General features: G+C 50.7%; 1 protein-coding gene across 1 annotated transcript; it reads right to left on the bottom strand.

Annotated features, from left to right (window-relative positions):
- Positions 1-578: 578 nt before the first annotated feature.
- Positions 579-24,249, bottom strand: SLC18A1 (solute carrier family 18 member A1). Its single transcript, XM_053668145.1, has 16 exons — positions 24,179-24,249; positions 21,892-22,135; positions 19,900-20,263; positions 19,240-19,298; positions 15,425-15,508; positions 14,537-14,629; positions 12,945-13,034; positions 12,681-12,724; positions 10,905-10,965; positions 10,724-10,819; positions 4,864-4,942; positions 3,889-3,940; positions 2,634-2,697; positions 2,263-2,382; positions 1,887-2,020; positions 579-1,097 (listed from the first exon to the last, which is right to left on the bottom strand). The coding sequence occupies exons 2-16, from the start codon at positions 22,013-22,015 to the stop codon at positions 984-986; spliced, it is 1,578 nt and encodes a 525-aa protein (XP_053524120.1). The 5' UTR covers positions 22,016-22,135; positions 24,179-24,249; the 3' UTR covers positions 579-983.
- Between the last annotated feature and the right edge of the window lie 399 nt (positions 24,250-24,648).

Below are 24,648 nucleotides of genomic sequence, written 5' to 3'. Positions count from 1 at the left end.
AAGTGGCAAAAAGTCGAAACGTTTACAATGCCCAATGTATTTGCCCACAGACTTTCTTTTGCTACAAAGGAGCATCTAGTTTGCCACGTCTGAATTACGTAATGACGCACTCATTAGCAAGTGTGAGCCAGTGTGAGCAATGCCTCACTAAGATCCTCGGGGAAGAATTAGGAAATCCATCTTTGGGAGGACTTTTAGGGCCTCTGCTTTTGAACTTCTTCCCACGAAATCCTGGGATACATAGATGCATTTTTCTGTCCTCCTGCTTTTATTTGTCAGCCTAAGAGGCTGAGGAAAGGTGGAGACCCACAGGGGAAAGAGTGAGAATGCCAGTAACCGAGAGCACAAGATAAACAGGCTCTGCCTTCCACTGGCTAATGAAGAGTCCTCCATTCACTGAGGGCAAAGTCATATTAGTAGCTGTAGGCTTTGCCATGGACAAAAAACACTAAAAGCCAAGCTAAAACTTTCCCAAACTGGCATTTTAGCAGTACAATGTTGAGGACGCTATCTCACCTTAGCCCGGAAAGCTCAGGGAGGAACGGGGCACGGAAGCCCGAGAGCCTGCTGGGGACGCTCCAGAGGAGATCAGGAAGCAGGTGAAGTGAGGTTTGTCAGCCACCCCACTGGTTTCAGGGGCACCTTGTGCTCACTGCCGCCTCTGGGAGGTGAGTCACCCCTTGCAGAACCTGTCATAGCTCAAGTTCAGCCAGCCTCCCGGAAGCCTGAGAGAAAGTGTCACTCTGTCCTCCCACAAAACCTGAGCCATCTGAGGCATCAACATGGGGAGCAGGAGCCATGGGTGCCCCAGGAGAGGAGAGAACCTGGGCTGGCAGGGGGAGGGGAGGTTAAGAGACACCCAGGGGAGAGGGAAGTGAGGCCTGCTGAGTGGCCCATGTGCTCTGGTTCCAGGGAAAGGGGTGGCCATTGAAGCCCGAGCCTCAGAGACCCACGTGTGACAGGCCAGGGAACACCTTCTGCTGCTACTCCTCACTGCCAGGCTCCTCGTCGCTGTCCTCCCCCAGAGGAAACGCCCTTGTGGACTTCTGGACCGCGTGCGTCCGCGTCTCCATGGGGCAGTCCTGGCCCAGGATTGCCTGCAGCCAGAGGCAGGGAGAGAAACCACCACCCGTCATCCTCAGTCTCCACAGCTTCCAGCCAGCTCACCCAAGTCTGGTGCTGCTGGGGAAAGACTCCAGGAACGAGCATAGGACCCTCTTTCTGCTTCACACGTGTGCACAGGCCTAGTCAAGACAAACATCTGATATCCTGTAATTGAATCCTTATGGCCATAGCTCAGGCTACACCACCCCCATCAGACCTTCCTTTCTTCTATTGTTCCTTTGAGCAGCAGCTACTTCGTCTCTAACCCTCCCACCCCCTCAGCAGGCTGGTGCTGCAATCAGAGGACAGTATCCCGTTAACTAGAATCACAGGCTATGTTTCCCTCCCCTGTGGTTTGGTATTTGAAGAGGTGATTTGATAAGGAGCGTGGTAGACACGAATGAATGAGTGAATGGACGAATGAATGAATGAACAAATGAACCCAGTGGAATTCCATCCACTTTAGGGAGATAATCTGGCAATGCACACTTTGCTGGTAACGGCAGTCTTTGATGGTCCCTGCTCCCGACTCCCACAAACTTCCCATTTTCTTCATTTCCTTAGGACCCTGCCTCACTGCCTGCTGTGAGAGAGGAAGCAGTTACGTAGAGAAGCGAAAAATAAGGAAGTGCACAAAGGAAAGATAAAGATGGAAAAGGGATCAGAACCCCTGGCAATGCAGAGAGACGTTGAAGAGGGAGGAAGTAAGAGCGCAGGATGGAAAGGAATGAGAGAGACAAGGAAAGAAATGAGACTTTTTTAGCAGTAGCAGAGCCCCTTACCAGCTTCTCCTCCTGGGCTGGGGGGCTTTTCAGGAAGCAGCAGAGAGGGGCGTAGGCGATGTTGATGACTCCGATGATCACCATGAGCCAGGGGAAGCCCACGGCACGCACGATGGCACCGCCTGTGGACGGGCCTGTGAGGAAGAAGTATAAGTCACCAGTGTTTACGAGGCTTGGTCACATGGAAGGTATCGGGGGAGGGTCGTCAGCAGGTGACCCAGAGGATGTCCCAGGGTCAGATAGCTCCAGAAGCCTGAAAGGATCAGCCTCCCAGCTCTACTTCCAGCTGGTCACCAGTGGAAAAGGGAGACTGGGACACCAGGTGCTCCTGGGTGCTCCTCTCTCCCTCTCCACTCCCGCCCCCCAACCAACATACCTATAGCAAAGCCCATGCAAAAAGCCACATCGGCAATGGCGTAGACATTCCCGTACACGGAGGTGTGGCGCAGGTCCACCAGATGCCCCATGATGGGCATCATAGAGGAGTCCACCATGCCTGTGGCCAGAGCAGACCGCACACCTTCTGTCAGCAACACCCCCGGGCCCCTCCCTGGCTGTGCACCCTCCCGCCCCCTCCTCTCTAGTGCACTTCCTTAGCCTGCAGTCCCCCTACTCAACATGACACTCATTCCAAGTAGGAATGTGAGCTCCTTTCTCCACACCCTAGCCGGCTGCCCTCCCGATCTGTCTGCCTTTCCACAGACTAACATCCAGGGTCTTCTTATTTCCTCGAAGGGCACTTCTTACCTATGGCAAAGCCAAGCCCTGCATTGGGAGCAATGAGGCCAAAAATATTCCGAGCCAGAGGAACCTGCAGTAGGAAAGGAGGGAGAGTTCATCAGGAGCCCAGTGAGCCATGCGGGGCAGCTCAGCAACAAAGCGTGTTCGCCTGCAATGCACTCACAGCTGCTCTGAGCCACAGGCATTATCGGCTTGGATCCTCACACCTCCTCAAGGAGAACTCTTGACCTCCACTTTGAAGATATGAAAACTAGATTGGCTGTTTGGTCAAATGCCCGTCCCAAAATTACAGAGCCAGTAAGTGAAAAGGTTGAGTTTGCACCGAGTTTTGATTGTGTTATATCATAACAAGGGTCCTTCTCTGTCGCACGGACCCTCCCTCCCCGTCCTGCACACCCCTCAGACCGACGCTTCTGTCCTCCTTCTTCCCTGAGTGGAGTCCCCTCATTTCTATTAGCAGCAGCATCTAAAAGTCTAGGCTAAGGCTTAGCTCGGTAGCCAGTGGAGCAAAAAAGAGAGGAGAGACCAACGCCCAAGTATCCATAAGCCAGAGGGCAGGCGGCCTGTGATGCCCGTTCTCCCGCCCCGGGCATCTGTCACCTAAACCGCTGCCCGAGCACACTCGCCTCTCAAAGGTTTCACATGCTGTTTAGATTTTAGTGGCTGATACTAATTTTGGGAAAGATTCCTCGAGGAGTATTTATATTTTATTGACAGTACTGGCTACGAGCCCCTGGGGCGCACCGTGTGCCAGACACCGCTGTGGTCTGTGGATGTCCTGGCCACCCTGTGATTGTGCTCCGATCCCCATCACGGAGGGGAGAAAACGAAGGCTTAGAGAGCATGGCGGGGGCTCTAAAGTGGAGAGGCCCTTCTTTCCTTCTTCTTCCACCTCATAGTCTGGTGCTGGGGGCTGAGGCACAGACAATAAACTCACTCAGTGGCTTACGAGGCTCTGTCAGGGCGGGGCGAACACACGAAGTCATAAAGTGCATCATCCGGCTGGCCCAGAAGTAGACGCCCACGTGCACTGCTTCCTCCTCCCATGCACACGGCCTGGGTCGGCTCCAGCCCCCCCACTGGCCCTCCCTCTCCCCGCCCACCTCCCTACAGTGGGACGTCAGGGGGCAGCTCTCTGGCTGCTAAATTCCCACTGACGCAGAGTCCTCGCCAAGTCGACGCTCTGCTCATTTTGAAGGACAGTGATGTTTAAACGTCTGGGTCTCCCTCTCTTTTTTCACCTAGACCTTATTATACTTACACAAAGCAAGCTGGTACCTACTACCACCATGCCAATCAGGGAGCAGCGCCACCTGGGAAACAGAGCTGTCATTAAATGGTGCCAAGGGGAGAGATCCCTTCCACTCGCCATGCCGTCACCACCACACCGGTTAGTCCTACCGCCCCTAATTCCAGGGACCCCGTGGGAGGTCGGAAGATGAACGCATCTCTACGTGACCAGGTGGAACCCAGGCGAGCCCCTTCCCTGTCCTTTCCTTCCCCATCTCTCACCTGGCCCCACGCCTCTTCCCCCAGCAGAAGGAGAGGGGGCCCGATGGGAACTATTCTTCCCTCCCTTAGAAGAGGAGCCAGCTGGCTGAGAAGGGCAGGCCCGTTGGCAGCACCCCTCCAACGTAACCCATGATGTCTCCCCGTCCAGACAGCCTCTCCCCATTCATATCTCACTGTCTCTTCACGACCCCTCTCAGAAACCACAGGAAAGTAATGCCAAACTTTTTTCCTTCTCTGGTTGCCTAGAGCAGCGTTTTTCTTTTTAATCTTTATTTTTGAAGTCCTTATGCTGAGCTACGCAGATGAAATCAGAGCTGCTCTCAGTGATGTAGGAGCAGGACCCAGACTCACACCTCTTCCCCCAGCCCTCGGGGGCCCGGGGGCGCCTCCGGGGCCCAGTTGGGCAGCTGCTGCTGTTTCTCAGGCCTGTTCTCTGAGGGGTGGTTCGATCTCTTCAATGGCACAACAAGCACCTGGAAAGTGAAAGCTGTGCCTCAGGTATTCACTGCCGCTTCTACAGCAACCGGCGCAGGGCCACTGTCCTTTCACCTTTTAGCCCTTGCCACCTGCCGGCCCCATCCTCCCGGGGACAGTGATTACGTGTGTGCTGGTCCTAAACGTGCCACCTCAGCGAAGCTGCTCATCACCCCAGGTGCAGGGACAACCTCAGAGGGCTGCCCTGTCTTACACTCCTCCTGCTCGTCCAGGTGCCCAGTCTACGTACCGACCCATCTGGTTGGCCAGCACGCCGAAGAGGTTGGTGCCGATGAGGTAGGACACGCTGGCGGGCAGGAAAGCCAGACCTGTGGGAAGACACAGGTCCGCACCTCAGGACACGCCCTGTGCGCTCTAAAACACCTCCATCCTACAAGACAGTGAAGTTGAAGTTGCCTTCAAGGATTGCAAAGCAGTTTGTTTTGTGGGTTGGGGGGGCCCTGTGCAAACCCAGGCTGGGTGCCGGAGGACCCCACACCACCGCGTTCCTCAGGAGCAGGGCCTTGTTTAGCCTCAGTACTTGCGGTGTGCTTCCAGCTCCCCGCTTGGACTTCTGGGTGAGCAGCCCCAGCAAGCCATTCTCACGTGTAACGTGCCCTGGGCCGTTGGTGTAAGAACGCGCACACACTGGAGAAAGACACACACTTCCTGGGAAGTGCAGCTCCTGCCTTGCTGCCTCCCGGCCTTTCTATCCCTTAGGTCCTGACGTGGGTGGGTTAGTAAGCCTTTCTGAGCTTTGGTCTCTCATCTGGGAAAAACAAAGCTGTTGTTATGTGACAACAGCTTACGCCGAGGAGCACATTAGATGACGAATGTCAAGTGTTTTGTAAACTGAAGCCCCGGTCACACTGTGATCTGTGACACTAGAGTCAGGCGCTCTGGAGCCAGCGTGCGGAGCCCACAGCTGTGGGTTCACTCCGTGGCTTGGCCAGTTGTCAGCAGTGCGACCGCGGGCAATTTATTTACTTCCTCTGAGTCTCAGGCATCTGTTCACTCATTCAGTGCTTTTAATGAGCTTTTGTTATAGGCTAAGTATTCGAAGGGCCAGGGATAGAGTAATGAATCAGAGAGGAAATCCTAGTCTGGGGAGGAAGACAGACTAATAAATAAGGAAACAAATAGATGAAAAAGAGAATTTTGAAAAATGATAACCTTTGTGAAGAAAATGTAATGTGATGTAAGGCAGAATGACCAGAAATGGAGCTAACTGAGATTTGGTGGGGCAAGGAAGGCCTCTTTGAGAAGCTGACATTTAAGCTAAAACTAGAATAATCAAAAGAGAGTTTTCAAGCAGAAAAACAAAACAACCCCCCCCAACACCGCTTCACGCAAACACCCAGGAAAGAAACCACTTAGTCTGTTCTAGGAGCAGGAAGCAGGCGGGGGGTGCAGGGGTGCTGAGGCGCCTGTGCAGGGGAGTGCAGCAGGACAGGCGTGCCTGGAATCTGCAGTTTATGTGGAGTGGGAAGTGTGGGAGAGGAATGGCTACTCTGACTTGCTTTCTAGGGTCTCTGGTTGTGGTTAGAAGGATGGCTTCACAGGACAGGAGTGGAAGCCAAAAGCCTGCCTGCAGCACCCGGGAGAAACGGGGTCTTGTCTCAGCCTGGGAGTCACCATGGAGAGGAGGGGATGGAGTGGGAGGCATTTTCTGGGCGGAGTCAGTGGAATTCCGGGTTGGGCTGGCCACAGGCACAGCAGGGGTGGGGGAAAGAGAGAAACCAAGGAAGACTCCCCAGTTTTTGTCTGTATCAACTGGGTGGCTGGAGACTGGAGGTGAAGGAAGAGCTTGGAGGGCTCATAAAAGGTTCAGAAGGCCCATCAGACGCCCAGCTGGAGACGTCGGGCAGGCGGTTGGGCAAACGAGTCTGGGGTTCTGAAGAAAGGCCCCAAACACAGATGCCCATCTCCAACTACCTGGTTCATGCATCCTTCTTACAGCCTGGGGAGGGGCTGGGCTCAGCTACAAAAGATCAGGTAGAAAAGAGTCCCACGTTCTGCAACTCTGAGGACTCCTACCTTTAAAAGTTAGCAGAGAGGGAGGATGTAGGAAAGGGGGAAAGGAGCAGCCAATGGAGGGGTGACAGGCGATGGAGCCCAGAAGACAAGGGACCAAGAGGAGTTCGGCCTTTGAAAGCAGCGGAGGTTCGGCAGGGACAAGGCGGAGGCGGTGGTGCCGGCCCAGGAGCAGCGGAGTGAGCGCGCTCTGTGATGGAAGCAGGCGAACCCCCCCTTGTTTCTCCTTTTCTTCACAACCAGGAGCTGAGAATGGCGAAGCTGAAGGGACGAGGTTGTGCAAGCGGTCTGGACAGAGAAGAGTGAAAGCCATTTTGGAAAGTGAGAACATAGCTATGGGACTTACAGAAGAACTTTTGGACAGTGTAAAAACCTAGCTTAGTCAACTCGAATTAGAAATAAAATTTAAAAGAAGATTATAGTGGAGCAGAGAAAGAGAACCTATTTTAGATTTGGGGCCCTAGAGCTAAGGCGAGACCAACAGCGTGGCCCCGGGACGTTCTGCCTTCCCGTTCCACTGCTCGTGTGGAGGCAGAGCAGGGGTGACCAGGCAGGCCTGGCAGGGGTCAAGGCTCTGCCGGGTCACGGCCCCGGGGGGAAGAGCAGGCAAAGGAGCGCCAAAGTTTTCAAAGGAGTGGCATTGATGGTGGACCTGGATCCATCTGGATGGAATCCGGGCTAAGACAGAAGTGGAGACACGAGTAGTGATGAAAACAGAACAAGAATTGAGGCCAATGGCGATCTCAAAGTTGTCAAATTTGTTGAGGTGGAGGGATTAGAATGCCTGAGCAGAGTATGAGTAAGGTGATAACTGGGCTGCTCGGAAGGGCAACTTCAGGGGGGATACCAGTAATGATGTCAAGGTCAAGGTTCTATAAAGGTTTGATTGGCAAAGGGGAGAAGAAGCAGGGGTCATTGCAGAAGAGTAGGTTAAGGAATAGGCCAAGATGTTAGAGGGTTATCTACCTGGATATCAACGTCCCCAAAACAAGGACAGGAGTAGAGGTGGAAAAGACCCACAGCTTTCATGATGGAGATGCAGTAACTAAGGGGTGGGTGCTATAATTTCACAAGATCTTCAAAGGAGTTGGGGTCTTTGAAGGAGAATGAAGAAGAAATAACTCAGAAGCAGCAAAGGAGGCACCTGGACGGCCCTGAGGGGGCTGCAGGAAGCAGTGTTCTCAGGAAACACCCAGGTGTCAGCGCCAGGCGATGGAGGATGTGTGCGGAGCCCGGGCTGAGGGCACTGGGACCTTGCCTTGACAGGAAGCTCCCGAAGGCCCAGAGTTTGGTGGTGGTGGTGGTGGTGGGTGGATAATGGGAAATTGGGTCAGAACAAGAAACCTCTACAGGGCGGGGGTAAAAACAGCTCCTATGAGAAAGGCTGGCTGAGGGGCTTAAATGACACTCATGCACAGCAACCATTTTGTGTAGCTCCTGGCTCAGATTAAGTCCCCGCTGAGCGCTGGCTTTAATTAGTGTCATCTGGTAAGAAACAGGGTCAGGACTTGGACCCTGGCCTCCCACTCCTGTGCCAGCTGTTCCCACCGCCCACACCCCCAGGGCGGCAGGCAGCTGGCTCTGGCGCAGGGACTGTGTGCGTGGCATCGCCAGCTTCTGTGCCTCTCTGTGCTGATAGGAAGCCATGCCGCCTGGTAGCTACTATTGTGACGATTACAATGAAACCCAAAGTCAACAGTTCCCTGGTTACCAGCAGATGGCTTGTTTGCTTTTAATATTCTCTCCCGTGGGTGGAAGTGAAGTACACCTTAGTGGATTTGTCTAGTCGACCTGTGAGGTGTGGCAATCTGTCTCGAACTGTGCCTATTTGTTATGTTTAATTGCTTTTAAAACATGAGGGGTTTTAACTACCCACCTGTCCACCTGATTATCTGGAAACAAGTTCCTCTGGGAAGCTACCTGCCACTTAGATGGTTGTCTCAGTGTCATTTTAAAGGATGGAAACTTCTGAATGAGATTCCCCCTGACAGTGGCACATTGTGCACGAGCAGTGTCCCCAGCCGTGTGTCCACAGACACACATACGTTGTCCCCAGCACATCTTCAAGGGGTGGGACGTCACTGGCTGTGACTGTCAAAGTGATGTGAACAAAAACGATTACAAAATAGTAATGACTTTAATTTACTGAGTATATTTCATGCCTGGTGCTAATCCTTTTAGAATTCATGTAACAGTGTAATCTGGAAAACAACTCTGGAAAGCAGCTCCTTTTTACAAATGAAAAGAGCGAAGTTCACAGGAGGTTAGAAAACTTATTCAAGGTCATAGCCAGTAAGTGGCCACTGAGAGTCACACCCAGGTGGGCCTGTCTCCGGGCCCCAGCTCTGCCCGCCCTCAGTGACACGAGCGGTGGGCAGACGGGACATTCGAGCGCTCAGTGACAGACTGCCACCCACCTCAGAGGCCTCATCTCCCTTTTCCCTAAATGCAGTGCTCTGCATTCAGGGCAAAATGTTTTGAAGTGGGGTCCCTGAGGCTGTCTCCGCATCATTGGGAAGCTTGGAAAGCAAACTTGTTTCACTGAATTGCCGGGGGTGGGGCCCTGATACCCCAGTTTTAACAACCTTTCCAGGCAGTTCAATACAGATAGCACCGAGGACGGGTGTAAAGGATGGAGGAAGACAGGGCCTCCTTGAGTTCTGATGTTCCTGCAAAGGGGACCTCGTGAAGTCACCCCATGAGCTTCCTCAGGTGTCTCACCTGCCACTCTACCTCTCCTAGCGAGAAGCAACGGTGCTGCCTAATAGAAACTACTGTGACGATCACAACGATGCCCAGAGTCAACAATTCACCAGTTACTGGCTGATGGCTGGTTTGCTTTATACAGTCTCTCCTTTGGGTGAAGAAGGCTGGGGAAGGGCCGTCTGGAGCTGTGGGTCCCACCTGCATGGCCCGAGCCTCGGGCAGGGGACGCTGGCTGGCACCAAGCACTGACTAATTCAATTAGTTGTCATGGTCAGAGGCAGCTGCCACCCAGAACAATTCAATTTGGGGCTGGGAGCCTTGCTTAGAACTGTCCCCTAAAAAATTAGATTTAGTGCTATTATTGCATGCTGAGCCACATCAGGTCCTCATTGGCTTCCCCTCTGGCCCCATAAGCTTCCCCTCCCCGCAGTGACAGAGTACTTTGCACATAGTCTTTCTCTGTCCTGTCCTCAGGTTTCCCAAAAAGGAGCAGAGGCAGCTAGAGGCCTCTCCCCTGGGCCCAGAGCTCTCCCCTGGGTGAGGGCTGCAGAGTGGCCGACTCCAGAAGCTCCTCTCTTAGAGGTGAAGAGATAGCAAAAAACCCCTGAGATTTTACTGTCTGTCTCAGATTACCGTGTATTCCTATGTGGAATCTAATGGACTAACTGAAGCAACAGGCAAAATAGAGGCAGACTCATAGGCAGAGCAGGCTGACAGCTTGGGAAGTGGGAGTTGGGGTGGGCGGAGGGATGCAGCAAAAAGGAAGAGAAAGAACGCAGGGCGCAGACGACAGGGTGGTGACTGGGGGGAGGCGGCTGGGTGACTATGGGGGGATAAATGGTGACAGAAAGACTACACTGAAAATAATGTAAAAAAAAGTAATTCAGGGGAAGGGGAGCTAAAGAGAAAATGTGGGTGGTGGTGACGGTGCATATTCATGTTCTACAGGCCAAGGTTGCAGTTATTCCTCAAATGGCCCTTTGAACTGGACAGGTCCTGACGCCTGTCTGAGAAGTGGGCAAAGGGCTCTCGGCAAGTCTCTGACCTGCACAGCTTGAATAGCCAATCAACAGAGACGAGAACCTGCCTTCTCTGCCTAGAAGTCATTAATGGTTCAGCCACACAGGAAGTTGCTGCTCTCCAGCCCTGTCAACAGAGCCTCCCTCCCTTCTTTGGCTGCTTCTTGGAGGGACCACCCACCCAGTCAGGCTTGATTCACAGCTGTGAATGGGCAGTGATTCTATGAGGGGAGCACACTGTCCCCCTGGGACCCCGGAGACCTGGGTGTACTGATGCTCTTGGATTACCTGAGAAAGGGCTCGTGGCAGGCTCTTCTGCTCAAGCCTGAGCTGGGGACCAAGATCACTTACCCAGCTGCCACTCAGGGGAGCACATGGTCCGCATCATCCAGATGGGCAGGGTGGGCTCCAGCATGGCCACGCCCATGTTGGCAAAGCAGAGGGAGCCTGGGGGGACAGTCCCGTGAGCCACCATGGCTGCCCCGAAGCCCGGCCCCTCCCGGCCCGTGGGGGTGGGGTGTCATCAGCTTACCTGCAGCCACCAGGATATAAGGGTCTTTGAGGAGGGTAAGGAGCGGAGTCCCCTTGGCACTCTGAGGACACGGACAACAAAAACTCCCATCTGTATAGCATATAAACCTCCCCCTTTCACAGAATCTGAGAACGTACGGACGTGGAGTCAGCACCACCCCCACAGGGTCAGGGCTCAGTAACCCCCAGCTGCCCCAGTGTCTGTGCCGACCGCGAGCAGTGGGTTCCCAGGTTACCCCCACTTTGGTCTGACCTGGATACAAATTCAAGGTAATTAGAACAAACTTTCCTAAATATTTTGCATTTTTATCTTTCTTTCTTCACGGTTTTATATGAACTCCCCAGAGCCAACTTTGGCTTGAGGGCAGGCAAATACCAACTCCAGCGTTTAACTGTAAGGATGCCCTCGGGGGAGGCTGCCTAGATGACCTCTAAGGCCTTCTCAGTGCTGGGGTGCTGTAGCTCAGGTCTCAAAGTCACTGTCTCCGTTGCATGGAAAACGATACAATGGTTAACATGTGACAACACGAGGATGAAGTGTTTCACATACTCACAACTGCAAATCTACTTTTGCCCCACCCTGCATGTTAAATATACATTAAACTCATGACTGTATATGTGTATATATGAACTTAGCACATGAGTGTATATATATATTTATATACACACACACATACACATATATATAGTCATGTATATGTAGTTATACACTGCTTCACAGTGGGGATGCACCTGAGAAATGTGCTTAGGCAGTCTTGTCTTTGTGCGAACATCATAGCATGCACTTACACAAACCTCAGTGTTACAGCCTGCTTACACTTAGGGTACACGGTGCAGCCTCTTGCTCCTGGGCTAAAAGCATGTATAGCATGTTATTGTGCAAACATCATGAGATTAAATCAAGCACAGGGGAAAATTATGCAAACATGAGACGCACTAACTCCAAGATGCACGATGCCGCTGCTAGTGTCACACGGCAAACTGCTGCACAACAGACTCTTTCTTCATGAGTAGAAAGAATATATTCTAAAATAATGATAGGCCCTGGCTGGTGTGGCTCAGTGGATTGAGCACTGGCCTGCAAACCAAAGGGCTGCTGGTTTGATCCCCAGTCAGGGCACATGCCTGGGTTGCAGGACAGGTCCCCAGTAGGGGGCACACAAGAGGCAACCACATACTGATGTTTCTCTCCCCCTTCTCTTCTCTTTAAAAATAGATAAATAAAATCTTTTAAAAAATGATGAAAAGAATAGTAAAGTACAGAAACGAGTAACACAGTTGTTTATTATCATAATTGTATGTGCTATACTCTGAAACTGGCGGCCCAGTAGGTGTGTTCACACCACAGACAGGAGTGACACACGATCCCATGACTGGCTATGATGTCAGAACAGCTGCGATGTTACTAGGGGGTAAGAACTGTCTCAGCTCTATTGTAATCTAGTGGGACCACCACTGTACTCGCAGTCCGTCCTTGACCAAACGCTGTTACGTGGTGCATGACTGTGTGTGCTCCTGTGTGTCACCTAAAGTTTCTCTGACTCTCCGTAAGGCCCTTCCTCCCCCTTTGGGAAACGTCCAGCCAGACTCCTGTACTGTCCCCCGTGCCACCCTAACTGTGACTCAGTCTGGGAATCCCAGTTCAGTTCTCGCTTCCCCGGACTCCATCCCCTTCCCCTTTCTTTTTAGGTTTGGCAGGGGTGATCTAGGGACGCCTGGGTCGGTGCCCTTGGCCGTTCTATGTATGGCCTGGAACTGGAGCTTGGTGTGTACTCACCTCAGGAGAGAATTTGGACGGCTGTAAAATACAAAGCTGGAGTGCTAAGGAAGAAAGGGAGAGAGACGGCGCGGTTTATCCGAGTGTCGGAGGCTCCAGTAACCGCCACCTTGCTGTCACCAAGCCACACACAGATCTAACTCCCTGACCAGGACGGGGCAGTGCTTGAGCCACTCAAACATGTCAAGACCGACACCACAGCATAACACATCCCGAACCCGGCTTGGGCTGGCACCTGCCTGGTGGCCTCTAATGGTGACTTACCTCCATCCAGTAGTGCCAGGAAGGCCAGGATGAGGAAGGGTGAAGACTTCCCGACAAACTCATACATCACACTTCCGAAGGGAGCCCCCACTGGAAAGGCAAAGCAGGTGCAGGTTCCAGAGGTGAGGGCCAGGGCCCAGGCAGCGTGGCGTGGCCACGCAGACCCCGCGATGTCCACTGAAGGCCTAGGGGCTGAGCTCCATGGGAGGTTCTGGGGATTCAGAGCTGAAGAAGACCTGGCTCCGAGGTCTTCGAGTGCTAGTGGAGGAAATGAGTGTGGCAGGGTGGGGGGTGGGGCAAACAATTAGAACGTGGTAGAAGGTGAAGTTCAACAGTAGAGGTTCCACCTATGGAGGGCTGCGTAAGCACAGTGGAGTGAGCTCAGGAGGCCACAGGGCTTTGCCAGGTGGACAGTACTGGTGGGGAAGAACCACGTGCAAAGAACACAGATGTGTCAGAAAAGAGAGGGTGGTTGGAGAAGCAACAGAAGAGTCGGTGCTCCTGGAATACGTGTGTTTGGGAGGGAAAGAGTGGAGGTGGGGAAGGCCGAGGCCACAGAGTTAAGGGCCCCATAGGTCTGGACACGGCATCTGCTCGGCCTTGCAGGCTGGGGAGGAACGCCAGTGCTTTTTTTTTTGGCTGGGAAGGAATCCCAGCAGCTCTGGGCCTAGGGAGCTTCGTCAGGAGCAGCTTGGAGGATGGAGAGACTGCGCGAGAGGGCAGGCAGGAGGCTGGTGCCACACTGCAGCTGAGGTGGGATGAGGAGCTGGCCTCGAGGAAGTGGCTGTAGAGGACACTGGGCGTGTTCGTTAGGGAGGGAGAGGAGAGAGGGGGTACGGGGGTGCGCCAGTCTCAGCCTGGGTGTCTGGGTAGGTGGGTGCTACAAAGAGCAGGGGTTTTGTTCGATCTCTTCCCTGTGGTCGTAGAGGGTGGGGTGTGGGCCAGGCAAGAGACCTCTGGTGTTTTCTCCCCAATAACCTTGCAAGCTTCTATGGGGCAGGAACCACACCTGGGGCTTCTTACCTACATCTCCTCTGCACTAGCATTGTGCATGGCATGCAATAAGTGCTCCCCAAAAGTATGCAGCCTGTTGCATACTAAGTCAATTAAATCATACGAAGGATGAACCTCAAAGAAGGGACAGACAGCTTCATGGTTTGAAGCTTGGGATTCAAGCCCAGAAAACCTGCATCTGTATCCTGGCTCTGGCATTTCCTGGCTGTGTGACCTCGATGGCTATTAACCTTTCCTATTCTCACCTGCGTGTCAGGGACGACCACTCCTCCTTCACAGCACCATGCCAAGGATTGAAGGAGATTATATCTGCAATGCATGTAGCACAAAATCTGACATGTGGAGATCCACTCCTTGACTAGACTAGGCTTCTAGATCATTCCTTAAGGGCTATTCAGCTTTGAAAGGGGAAAGTAATTTCATCTTTCCTGGACAAAATTTTGGAAGGACTCAAAACATGACTGGACAGAGAAAGAAGGAAAAGAGTGCCTTCCATGACCTTTGAAACACCTGCCTCCTGGAGCCACCCGCAGTTCCCTGCCCTCGTGATCCTGGACCTGGGGCCCGGAGCCACGTACCCAGCACTCCCAGAGCCAGGCCCCCCAGGGCGATTCCCATGGCACGGCCTCTCTCGCAGTCATCAGTGTAGACACTTGCCAGCATCCCGAGACCTGAAGGGGAGGGACAGATGGAGTCAGCATCTCCACTAGAGTTTCAGCTTGAGGGGTTTTGCAAAGCTTAACCCACAGTGTTTTGCAAATACTTCCCCACCGGTCCCCCTAAACTCCCACACTGCTCACCCCTTCTGTTCAGAATATTGTCGGGAGTGTAAGTCTCTGGGAAGTGTAAGGCAGAACACCATTGTCCCACGACACTGGGTTTCACATCACGTTATCATTTCCTAGCACCTTCCCCGATGGACAGATCCGGACTAGGTCAAGGAAGGGAAACCTATGAACCCAGAGCACTGCTCCATTCAACAAGGGTGTGCGAGGACGGGGGCAAAAGCCCTGCGTGTCTGGGAGAGGGCGTGGGCTGAGCACTCCTGTCCCCACACTCGTGTGCTTCGTGGTGCAGAATTACATTTGACACCGTATTCAAGAGCACTGTGCAAACTGTGATGCTGTTACTGGTACTGCTAACATCACTGTTCCTATGAAATGGTGAGAGGGGACAGAGAAAAGAGCACGGAGTGGCATTAGTAAGAGCCGGGCCCACTTCACGGTTTTGCCTCGGGCTTGCTCTGAGCTGAGCTGGCTGCCTCCTACCACTATCAGAGGAAGTGATGTCAGGCTGAGGGATTTACAGGCACTGCCGGCAACTCTATAATTATCTTGCTTTCGAATCACAATTTCTGCCTTCTAGGGTATTTTCTTTAATTTTTCATAAAAATCTTAAAGAGGTGGTGTGTGTGCACGTGCATGTGAGTGTGCATGTGCACATGTGTGTAAAAATGTCAGTGTTACCTGCAACAGATGAAAATGAAGATCCGATGCCTTGAAGGGTTCGAGCCACAAAGAGCAGGGTGTAGGTACCAGAAAAGGCAAACACTGGGCAGAGAGAATGGCGAGAACGCTCCGGTTAGCACACCACGTCGCAAATGTGGGCCATCATGCCTGTGTTTAAATAAAGCCTGCTCACTGCTCCTTGGGTCTGGAGCTGTCTTCTAGTCTCCCGCCCTGAATCGGGACTGCATTTTAGCTGGTGCGAAGACTGAGAATTCGCAGAAGCATAGACGGATTCACCGCGCAGAGCTGTAGGCAGGAGTCTGGATTTCCACCTTTCATGCCCAAAGCCAACGTCCAGCATCTGTCCATTGAAATGAGGGCTGTCTAGGAAGTTCAAGGCCCTGGGTGGGATCTTGTCCTTAGACCCTACTTCTGGATCCTCCATACACAACACCCAGATTTGACCTTTGCCAATGTTGGGCCTCAGCGGGTCACCCAAAGGTGGGGATAAAAAGCTATGTGTACTTGAAGGACCATAGGCATCGGGTAGACAGTAAACTAATACCTTGCTATCCAATCAGATCTTTCCCTTCACCTTATACTGAAAGATCTTTTAGCCAGATAAAATCGGTGAGTATTTACTAAGCAGTACTGAACATGCAGCTGTGCTAGACTCGTAGCAGATGTGAAGTAAAGAGACGTCCAGTTCATGCCCCCGAAGAGGTTCAGTCCACTAGAGACTGACATACACAAAGCAGAACCAAATAGAAATGTTACCAAACACTAAATTACAGGGTGTTGGTGCTGAGGTTGGTAAGTGCAGACACATCTCACCTCTAGTTCAAAGGCAATGCCCACAAAAGACAGAAGACTCCTCCCAAAGTGTCTGCATCAGCAGAACCGAAATCCCTTTGCCCACTCATTACAGATGTCCTCACTCCTCTGATGCCTTATAATCTCCCACTCCTTCCCGACGTGATCACACTGTCTCCAAACACGCACGTGCTTGGTCTCTCCTCACCTGGCCTCCAGTGCCTGCTCCCAGGCCTTCAGGTTTCCAATCTGCTCAAGGTCAGCTCTTCCTATATTGTTTACTAACTCCTCTCTGTTTGCCCCATATGCCCAGGGTTTTCTTGGCTTTAAAACCAAAAGTTTCATATCTTGGGAGGCACCTCAATTTCAGTGAAGTAGGATGGTTGGTCATCCTACTTAGGAAGACCAAAGCAATCTCTTTTTCACTTTGCATCTCTAACACAGGCCATCATTTAGGTCCTAATTACACTGAGTCTGGTTCCCAGCTGGGGGCCCTTCAGGGCGGCAATGGGCAGCAGCAACCTTTTTCTAGTATTTCAAAAACCCAAATGGAATGTTCCACAGGAGGCACTAAACACCAAATGCTCGCTAGGATCAGGCCAGCTCAAGTGCAGTAGCACTGGTCACGCCACGGAAGCAATGTCACTGTGTAATGTCATACATACAATGTGGTAAATAAGAAATGCTTTCAGGCTGGGACTTTACACTAAAGACTATAGGGTCCTGGAGGGCAGGGGAGTGGGTGGAGGTGGAAGAGGGTATGGGGGGCAGATAAATGGTAATGGAAAAATACAATAAAAATCATGTAAAAAGTTAAAAATACAAAGACTAGGGGATCCTCTAGTCTTAATTTATTCTGTGGGCTGTTTGTTAGTCAGGCCTCCCAGGCATTGAAATAGCAGGTCCTTATGACTTTGATTAAATTTGCCTTTAAATCCTGGTTCTGGAAATCATCTCTCTCCCCCCACCCCCACCTCTCTCCTATATATACAGGCCCAGCAGAAGAGAAGTAACGCCTGCTTGAGTGTGGTTCCTAGGGTAATAATATGGGTTTTATCATTTATAGCTTTATTTTGAGCATTTCATCTAAAATGTCATGTGGTGTGCTTGAGTGTGATATTGTTATGTCACAGAACTACATGTTTATGATTTTGTAGTAAAAGAGGGTATTATCTGTGCCAGACCCTGTATAAATATCCCTCAGAGACCCAGCCTTTCCCCTGGATGGTCAGCAACCTCCGAGGCAGCCAGAGACAGGGCCTGACTGGTGATCATGGGGCCTGGACCTCTGCAGGCTAAAGATAACAAGTGGACCTAAGTCACGCTTCAGCTGCTGAGACCTAAGCTGGGACAACGCCCTGGCTACTTTCCCACGAGACCAGACAGAGGGATGCTGGAACAGACCTCAGAGCTGTCCTGGACACCTGAAGAAATGATTCGGAACCCTTACTTACCTCTGACTAATCAGCTCCAGCCTGGCCCCGAGCCCCCCAACCCTCGGTGTCTTGTGACTTGCCCTCTATAATCTGTAACCTACATGCCATCAGAGAGTGTGGGCTTCTGAGCATGAGCATCCTGTTCCCCTTGGTTATGCCACTCATAATAAAATAGCCAATCTTTTTCCCCTGCAGTTCTTGGTGTTTAAGGTTTCGCTCTGCTTGTGCAGGAGGACAAACTCTTTCTGCTTAGAAAGAGCAACATAAAGTCCTGGGGAACTGGAAATGTGTCTTTTTTTAAAGATTTTTTAAATATTTATTTATTTATTTATTTATTTATTTATAGAGAGAGGGGAAGGGAGGGAGAAAGAGAGGGAGAGAAACATCAGTATGTGGTTGCCTCTAGCACATCCCCAACTGGGGACCTGGCCTGCAACCCAGGCACGTGCCTTGACTGGGAATTGAACCAGTGACCCTTTGGGTCTCAGGCCAGCACTCAAGCCACTGAGCCACACCCACCTGGGCTGGGAATGTGTCTTTATACTTCACATTCCTTCACTGACTTTTGCCATCAAAGCATACTATGTATGCTCCATGAAGTTTTATGGAATGAATGATGGATGTCTCATTTGATGGAACAGCAAGTTATTTGTTTTAAATTTACTGTGTAGCATAGACTAAACTTCTAGAAGTTCAATAAACACCTCTAACTTGAATTTCCTCTGCTTTGCTTCAGCTAGAATTGCCACAAGTAAGCTGTGGTCTGGAGACAGAACTTAATCCGGCTCCTGCACTTTGTAGCCTTCCAGCCCTGAGTGAGACAAACTCCTGTTCAGCACTGGTTGATGGGAGTCAAGCCCTGGGCTAAGGAGGCCTGCGTTAGGGTCAGAGTGTCAGCAGGGGCAGCAGGAGCCGCCAGTCGGCCCTGGGCTGCCTCCCCTGCAGGAACCCCCTCCCCGTTCATTCCTTCCTCTTGTAATTCTCAGGGTCAATTTCTGGACTTTTTTTTTTCACTTACTGTTCTTATTCCACTGCCATTTTATTAGGAGCATCTATTGGAAAGTGGATGCACTATTTGTTTTTCCCTTTTTTCTTTCTTTAACAAATTTATTTTCCTAAGCTAGAACATTTTCTAACCTTTAATGTTCTCACATGAAGGCAGTATACTGGGGTATTTCCCAATTGCTCTTGTCCAATTTAGATTCTTCGTTTGCTGCCCTTTACTTTTGCAAATAAAAAATAATACAACATCTTTCCAAAGAACATGAAGGTTTGTACTAAACTCACTCAAGGGATTGCTGATACGCACACACACACACACACGATGGCACACACAGCAAAACAGTTTTCACAGCTTCCCTCAGTGGACAGAAGTGAAGTATCTGTTCTTCTATAGCAGAATATACAGAGTTGACTAGACTGAGTTGCCATTATTGCTCTAGTGCCCATACCAGACACTGCAAAGCACTTAAATCAGTACCATAAGCCACTTAGCTAGCGTGCTGCTGCCCTCTCCACTGCAGTGCACGTGATAAAATCAAAGGTAATCAGTGAAGGGAACAAAGGAGGAAGCAAATTACTTACTCACTGTGGAGAGAAACATGATAACAAAGCCAGCAAACATGGGAATGTGGTATCCAATCCTAAAAGGGAATTTGAAAAAAGATACAGTTCCAATAGGCATCCATATTCTGAGACTGCACAGTTTCACGTAATCGAGAAGGGAAATTCATTTATTTGAGTACATGGTAAAACATGTCTCTGAATGCAGGTGTAGGGAATGGATATGACGTATAAATGTATATAAGCAAATTAACAAACATGCAGTATGACCCACAGGCCAGGGCCTAAGTCTTCTTTTCCAGAAAGGACAGCCTAGTCAGAGTGTATGCTCCTCTGAAAAATTGGGATGGCCCCCACACAGCTGCTAAGAAGCCAGTGCTCTGGCTTAGATAGGCCTGCCCCTTCCTCTTCATGTCCGGCTGGAGCTGGGCTCTGGGACACGAACGTCACCTCGATGGCCTGCTTCCCCTTACTGTTCTCTTCCCGGTACCCAACAGTCGTTAGGTCACTAAGAAAATCTGAAGCCCATGGCATTTCATCAACATCGGGCTGTCCTTCGGGGTCACCAGCTTTTCTAACAGCGGACTGTCCTGGGGTGCAGACAGGAGAGTTTCCCTTTCTTCCTTCTAACCCCCCTTGGGACACCCCAGCCTACTCTCTCACTCGGAGCCACGGAGGTACCTGTTGGTGAGAGGCCCCACGAACGGGTTGACCAGAAGCTGCATCAGAGCCTTTGAAGCAAACAGAACCCCGACTCGTATGTTCTCTTCCTCCAACAACTCTGTGTCCTGAAGGCAGTCATTTTTATGGGTTGAGGTGGTTCCAGTGACTGGAGGTGGGGTGGTGCCAGAAGTGCCATTTGTCCCTGCTGTGCCCCTGGGAGCACTTTCATCAACAACCACAGTGCTGTTATCAAAGAAGGAGAAGATTGCAGAAAAGGCAGGGGAAGTGAGGGCTTCCCGGGGTGTGGCGGCAGGGGCCCGATGCAGAGAAGTGTTGACTTCTTTGAACTCTGTGGCATATAGGAAGGTGGGCACGATGGGCACTGAAAGTCAAGAAAGACAAGGGGTCAGGGCTAAGGGCACATTGTCTTCTTAACACTAGATGGTTCAAGGTCATTGCTATGAAGTTCAGTTTCATGCTCAGGGCAGGTGTCTACATGACGAGATTTGAAACCCAGTATAAGATTGTGCCCACCCACATTATACCATTAGCTAAAGTACCTAAATTCCAACTAACATGTAATTGGTCCTCGTTATTCATAGATTCCATATTGGCTGATCTGCCTACTGGCTAAAGTGTATCTGTAATCACAAAGCCAAAACCTGTGAAGCTGTCATGTGTTTTCTTGGACATACGTGTAGAGAGTGGGGAAAATTTGGAGTCGCCAGTTGCTCACTTTCCCAGCTGAGGCTGAACAAGGCGGGCTCTGCCTTTTTACTGTGGCCGATGCAGAGCGGGCAGGGCAAGGAGATGGGAGGAGCGGCTGGCTCCGCCGGGCAGGAAGCCGCAGCTCTGGGGCTGCTTGGACGGAGCTCTAACCCAACCCTGGCACCTGTCGGCAAGGGGCCTCGGACAAGGCACAACGAGGCCTTGTCTGAGACAAGGCTCTGAGCCTCGCTTCCTCTTTTGTAAAGAAAATAGAGAAGACTCACAGATACAGGAAACAAACGGATGGTTGCCAGATGGGAGGGGGTTGGTGGTGGTTGAAACAAGTGCGGGGATTAAGAAGTACGCCTGGTTGTTACGGAACAGTCCTGAGGATGTGAAGTCCGGTGCGGGGAATGTAGTCGGTAATATTATAATAACTACGTGTGGGGCCAGGTGCCTGCACTTATTGGGCGGTCACTTCCTAAGTCATACAAATGTCTGATAACTACACTGTACGCTTGAAGCTAATATAATATTGAAGGCCAACTGCAATTGAAAGATGTAGAAGAATAAGAAAATAGAATCTGCCAGGATGTGCTGTTTTCAGGACTAAGAGCACAGCCTACACAGGATGTGTGTGCACACATCTCTCCCAGGAACAGTGAGTCAGCACTGGCTAAATGCAGGGTTTGCAGCAGCTCTGGGAGTGTAACCACCACGCGTAGCGAGAATCGGCCATGTCGGGTTAACAGTTTGTCTCAGAAAGCTTCCTGTTTAAAAGTGTATGTTTTCCCCGGGGGGTAACATGTTAGTGCCCATTTGGATACTAGCATAACCGAATGTAAAGATGGATAGACTACCAACCAAACAGAGAAGGACTGGGGGAATGAACCACCAGAAAGGTAGGTTTTGGTAAACAGCTGGATATCCATAAAGCATGTTATTTCTGCAGAGCAGAAGCTGGGGCGGCAACACAGCAAGAAGATGCTCACTGTCCCAGCGGCCACAGGAGCTGCTAGTGCCTTGGGCAGACCGAGGGGTTGCGGGGGTATATAATGCTAGTTCTGGCTCCACTCGGCCTCTTTTTGGATCAGATATTCTGCATCTTCTTCTCTTTGAACCTCTGGGGCTTTCGGCAAAGGTCGGCAGGCTTCAGACCTTGTTTCCTGCCATTCCCAGCAGCCTCCGTGCACTTTCAAACACGAAAGGAAATGCTCTCAAGTGCATTCACTGCTGGAAGCTCGAGGGGAGTGTGTTGCCGGCCCGGAGCCCATGACCCCCGACACGAAGGCCTGGACCTACCGACCACAGTGAGCAGCATGTTGTCCAGGAGCAGAGCCACAAACACCACTCCCAGCACCAGCTTCCGGGACTCTCTGCCCTCCCGCAGCAAGCGTCCGGGGGCGTCCCAAACAGCCCCGAGCATGACCGCGGTGCTGAGGGTCTTCTCCTTTGGGTGCTGGGTGGAGGTCCTGTTACACCTGCAGGCCTTCTGCCGCCTTTACGGGAGGAAGGGGGGGAAGTCTGGCCAGAGCGATGAAACTCACTATTAAAATAAAAAGTAGAGTTGCAGGTGGAAGGGCGGGATGTGAAACTGTTGCACGCCCGCGTCTCGGCTTGCCTCTCACGCAGCTTAGTAACCCACTCGCTCGGTTCCCAGAGGGCCTGCCCGGGAGCAGCGGGCACGGTTTCTCACACGGGAATTCTGCCTCGTGGGTCGTGCGGATTCTGGAGCCCACCGAGCTCCGTGTCTACCATGTCAGACACTGGCCCGTCACCTCAATGGTTACATCCCATCCGAGGACTATTCACACTATTATTTACTCAAAATTTTCCTCTAAATCTACTTAAAAAAACTGAAATACTTGTTTTTAAAAAGAACTTCATGTGCCAGGCCAAAAACAAATTATAGTCTACGCCTATGTGTCACACAAGCTTTTCCAGGAGCCGTGAGTGTGACCTGTGCTGCCCACCGAGAAGCCCGGCATAGATCAGCCCCTTCATCTCGGAGGGGGCATCTGAGGCAACCCACAGGGCTGCCCAAGGTCATACGACTGGTGTCCACCTGGATGAAATCCCAAGCTTTTCAACTTGCAGGATGGTACCCTGCCACCTCCCCTGGCTCTGAGGTACTAGAAGCACTCTTAGCCTGCTGTTTAAGCCATCACGCCTGCTCAGAAAGGTGTGCTACTCTGTGTAAATAAAATGTTCACTTTCACCATTAGTTTTCTATTTAGGATTTCAGCTCATTAGTCACCATGAGTCATAGTATTTTGCTAAATTTCAGGTGATAACAGTGTCCGGGAAAGTAGATACAGAGAACATTTTGAGGGTTGCCAGGTGGGGGGGTGGCTGGGTGAAAAAGTGACAGGATCGAGAGTGCACATGGGTTGTCACAGAATCGTCACAGGGATGTCGAGCACAGCCTAGGGGACATGGTCAATAACACTCTAGTAGCTACGAATGGTGCCGGGCGGGTGTGAGTGCATCGGGATAATCGCTCGGTAAGTTATATAATGTCTAATCCCTGGGATGCACACCTGAAACTAATAAAATAATGTGCATCAACTGTAATAGAAAAAAGTGATTTAAAAATGAGAAAAAATTTCATTTTGTTTTACATGGCTTCTGTTCCGGTATCAAGGATACCGAGTGTGTAAATTTTAAAGTAGATTACCGCCACAAAACACATCAGGCTCTAAAGGTCACAGACACTCAGGCAGGGAATTTCTGCTCCTCAGGGCGTCCCCGAAGGGAATGAGGTTTAGGGTCGAAATTATGAATTGCCGCATTATTTACATAAGAGTGAAACACTAAACAGCTCTTAAAATCATGTCTTCAGACAATTTCAATGACTTAGAAAATACTTTTACTATGATGTTAAGTTTAAAAAAGGACATTAAACTTGTATTTACAGCTTGACCTCAGTGACATAAAAATTTGCGCCTTTTTAAAAGACTAGAAAGATGTACACCCAAATGTCAGCTATTATGATCAATACTTAAATTATCTTCTATGTCCTTTTCTGTCATTTCTAAATGTTCTATTGTTAACAATTTTCATAATACAAGAATTAAATAATGCTCAATGTGTATCCCTGGGATTCAGCAGTCAGCCCCCAGTACTGGGCTCCTCTGCTCTGTTCTGAGACAAGACTGCGGGGAGAGCCTCTCCTACACTGCGGTTCCAAGTAACTGAGAGGTTGCCTCCGAGCCAGATCCCCAGGCAAGTTTTAGCCAGAAAATTCATGCGATCATTTAAGATCCTGTATAAATAATGCATTTCTAAATACAAATTTAGTTCAAATACATAGAGAAGGTAATAAAGACACTCAAAGGAAAGCAAAAGAAAACTAAAAGATGTAAAATGGCTTAAAATAGGCATTCTAAGGCTAGACCAAAAAATACAATGAACAAACCCAACAACCAAACCAAACCAAACCGAACCAAACCAAACCAAACCAAACCAAACCAAACCAGGAATTTGCTAACTAACCAGCAGTGAACTTTACTTTAGAATCAGTATTTTCTGCTGAGAGACAGAAATCACTAGGAAAGATTGGATTTGTCCAGCGGGAGGAACTTCTCACCTTAGAGCCCATCGTGTGTGAGGTGCTCCGGGAGACGAGGCAGCTGCTCCCAGTTCGGCAGGGGCTCTGTTCTCTGAGCGTGGACGTGCTGGTGGATTTATTGCTACCTGTTATCTGAGGAGGCCAAATGTTCCCTTTGTCCACAGAAAATTTAATTGGAACCTCCAACAGGTTCCATTCAGACCCTTAGGTCCCTGCGTCAGAGGCAGGAGAGCAGGACTGGAGACAACAGAGAGGAGAAATTTTCCTAAGCAGAGAAGCGCTGGTCTGCACAGCTCCTCATCTGTGCTTATCTACCATCGAACAATTAACTCTTGCCTGGATCTGAATACACGCTGGAGGACAAAATGGAACCAGATTTCAGTTTCTGTTCGTCGCTACAATACTTAGTCCAAGAGGCTCCACATAGCCTGATTGCTTTTGGGAAAGAAATAAATCTTATCAGATCAAGTGTGTGTGTGTGTGTGTAT

This window comes from Artibeus jamaicensis, unplaced genomic scaffold (genome assembly GCF_021234435.1).
Source record: "Artibeus jamaicensis isolate MK-2021 breed Jamaican fruit bat unplaced genomic scaffold, CSHL_Jam_final contig_477, whole genome shotgun sequence".
NCBI lineage: Eukaryota > Metazoa > Chordata > Mammalia > Chiroptera > Phyllostomidae > Artibeus > Artibeus jamaicensis.
This window is presented reverse-complemented; position numbering and strand designations above follow the sequence as displayed.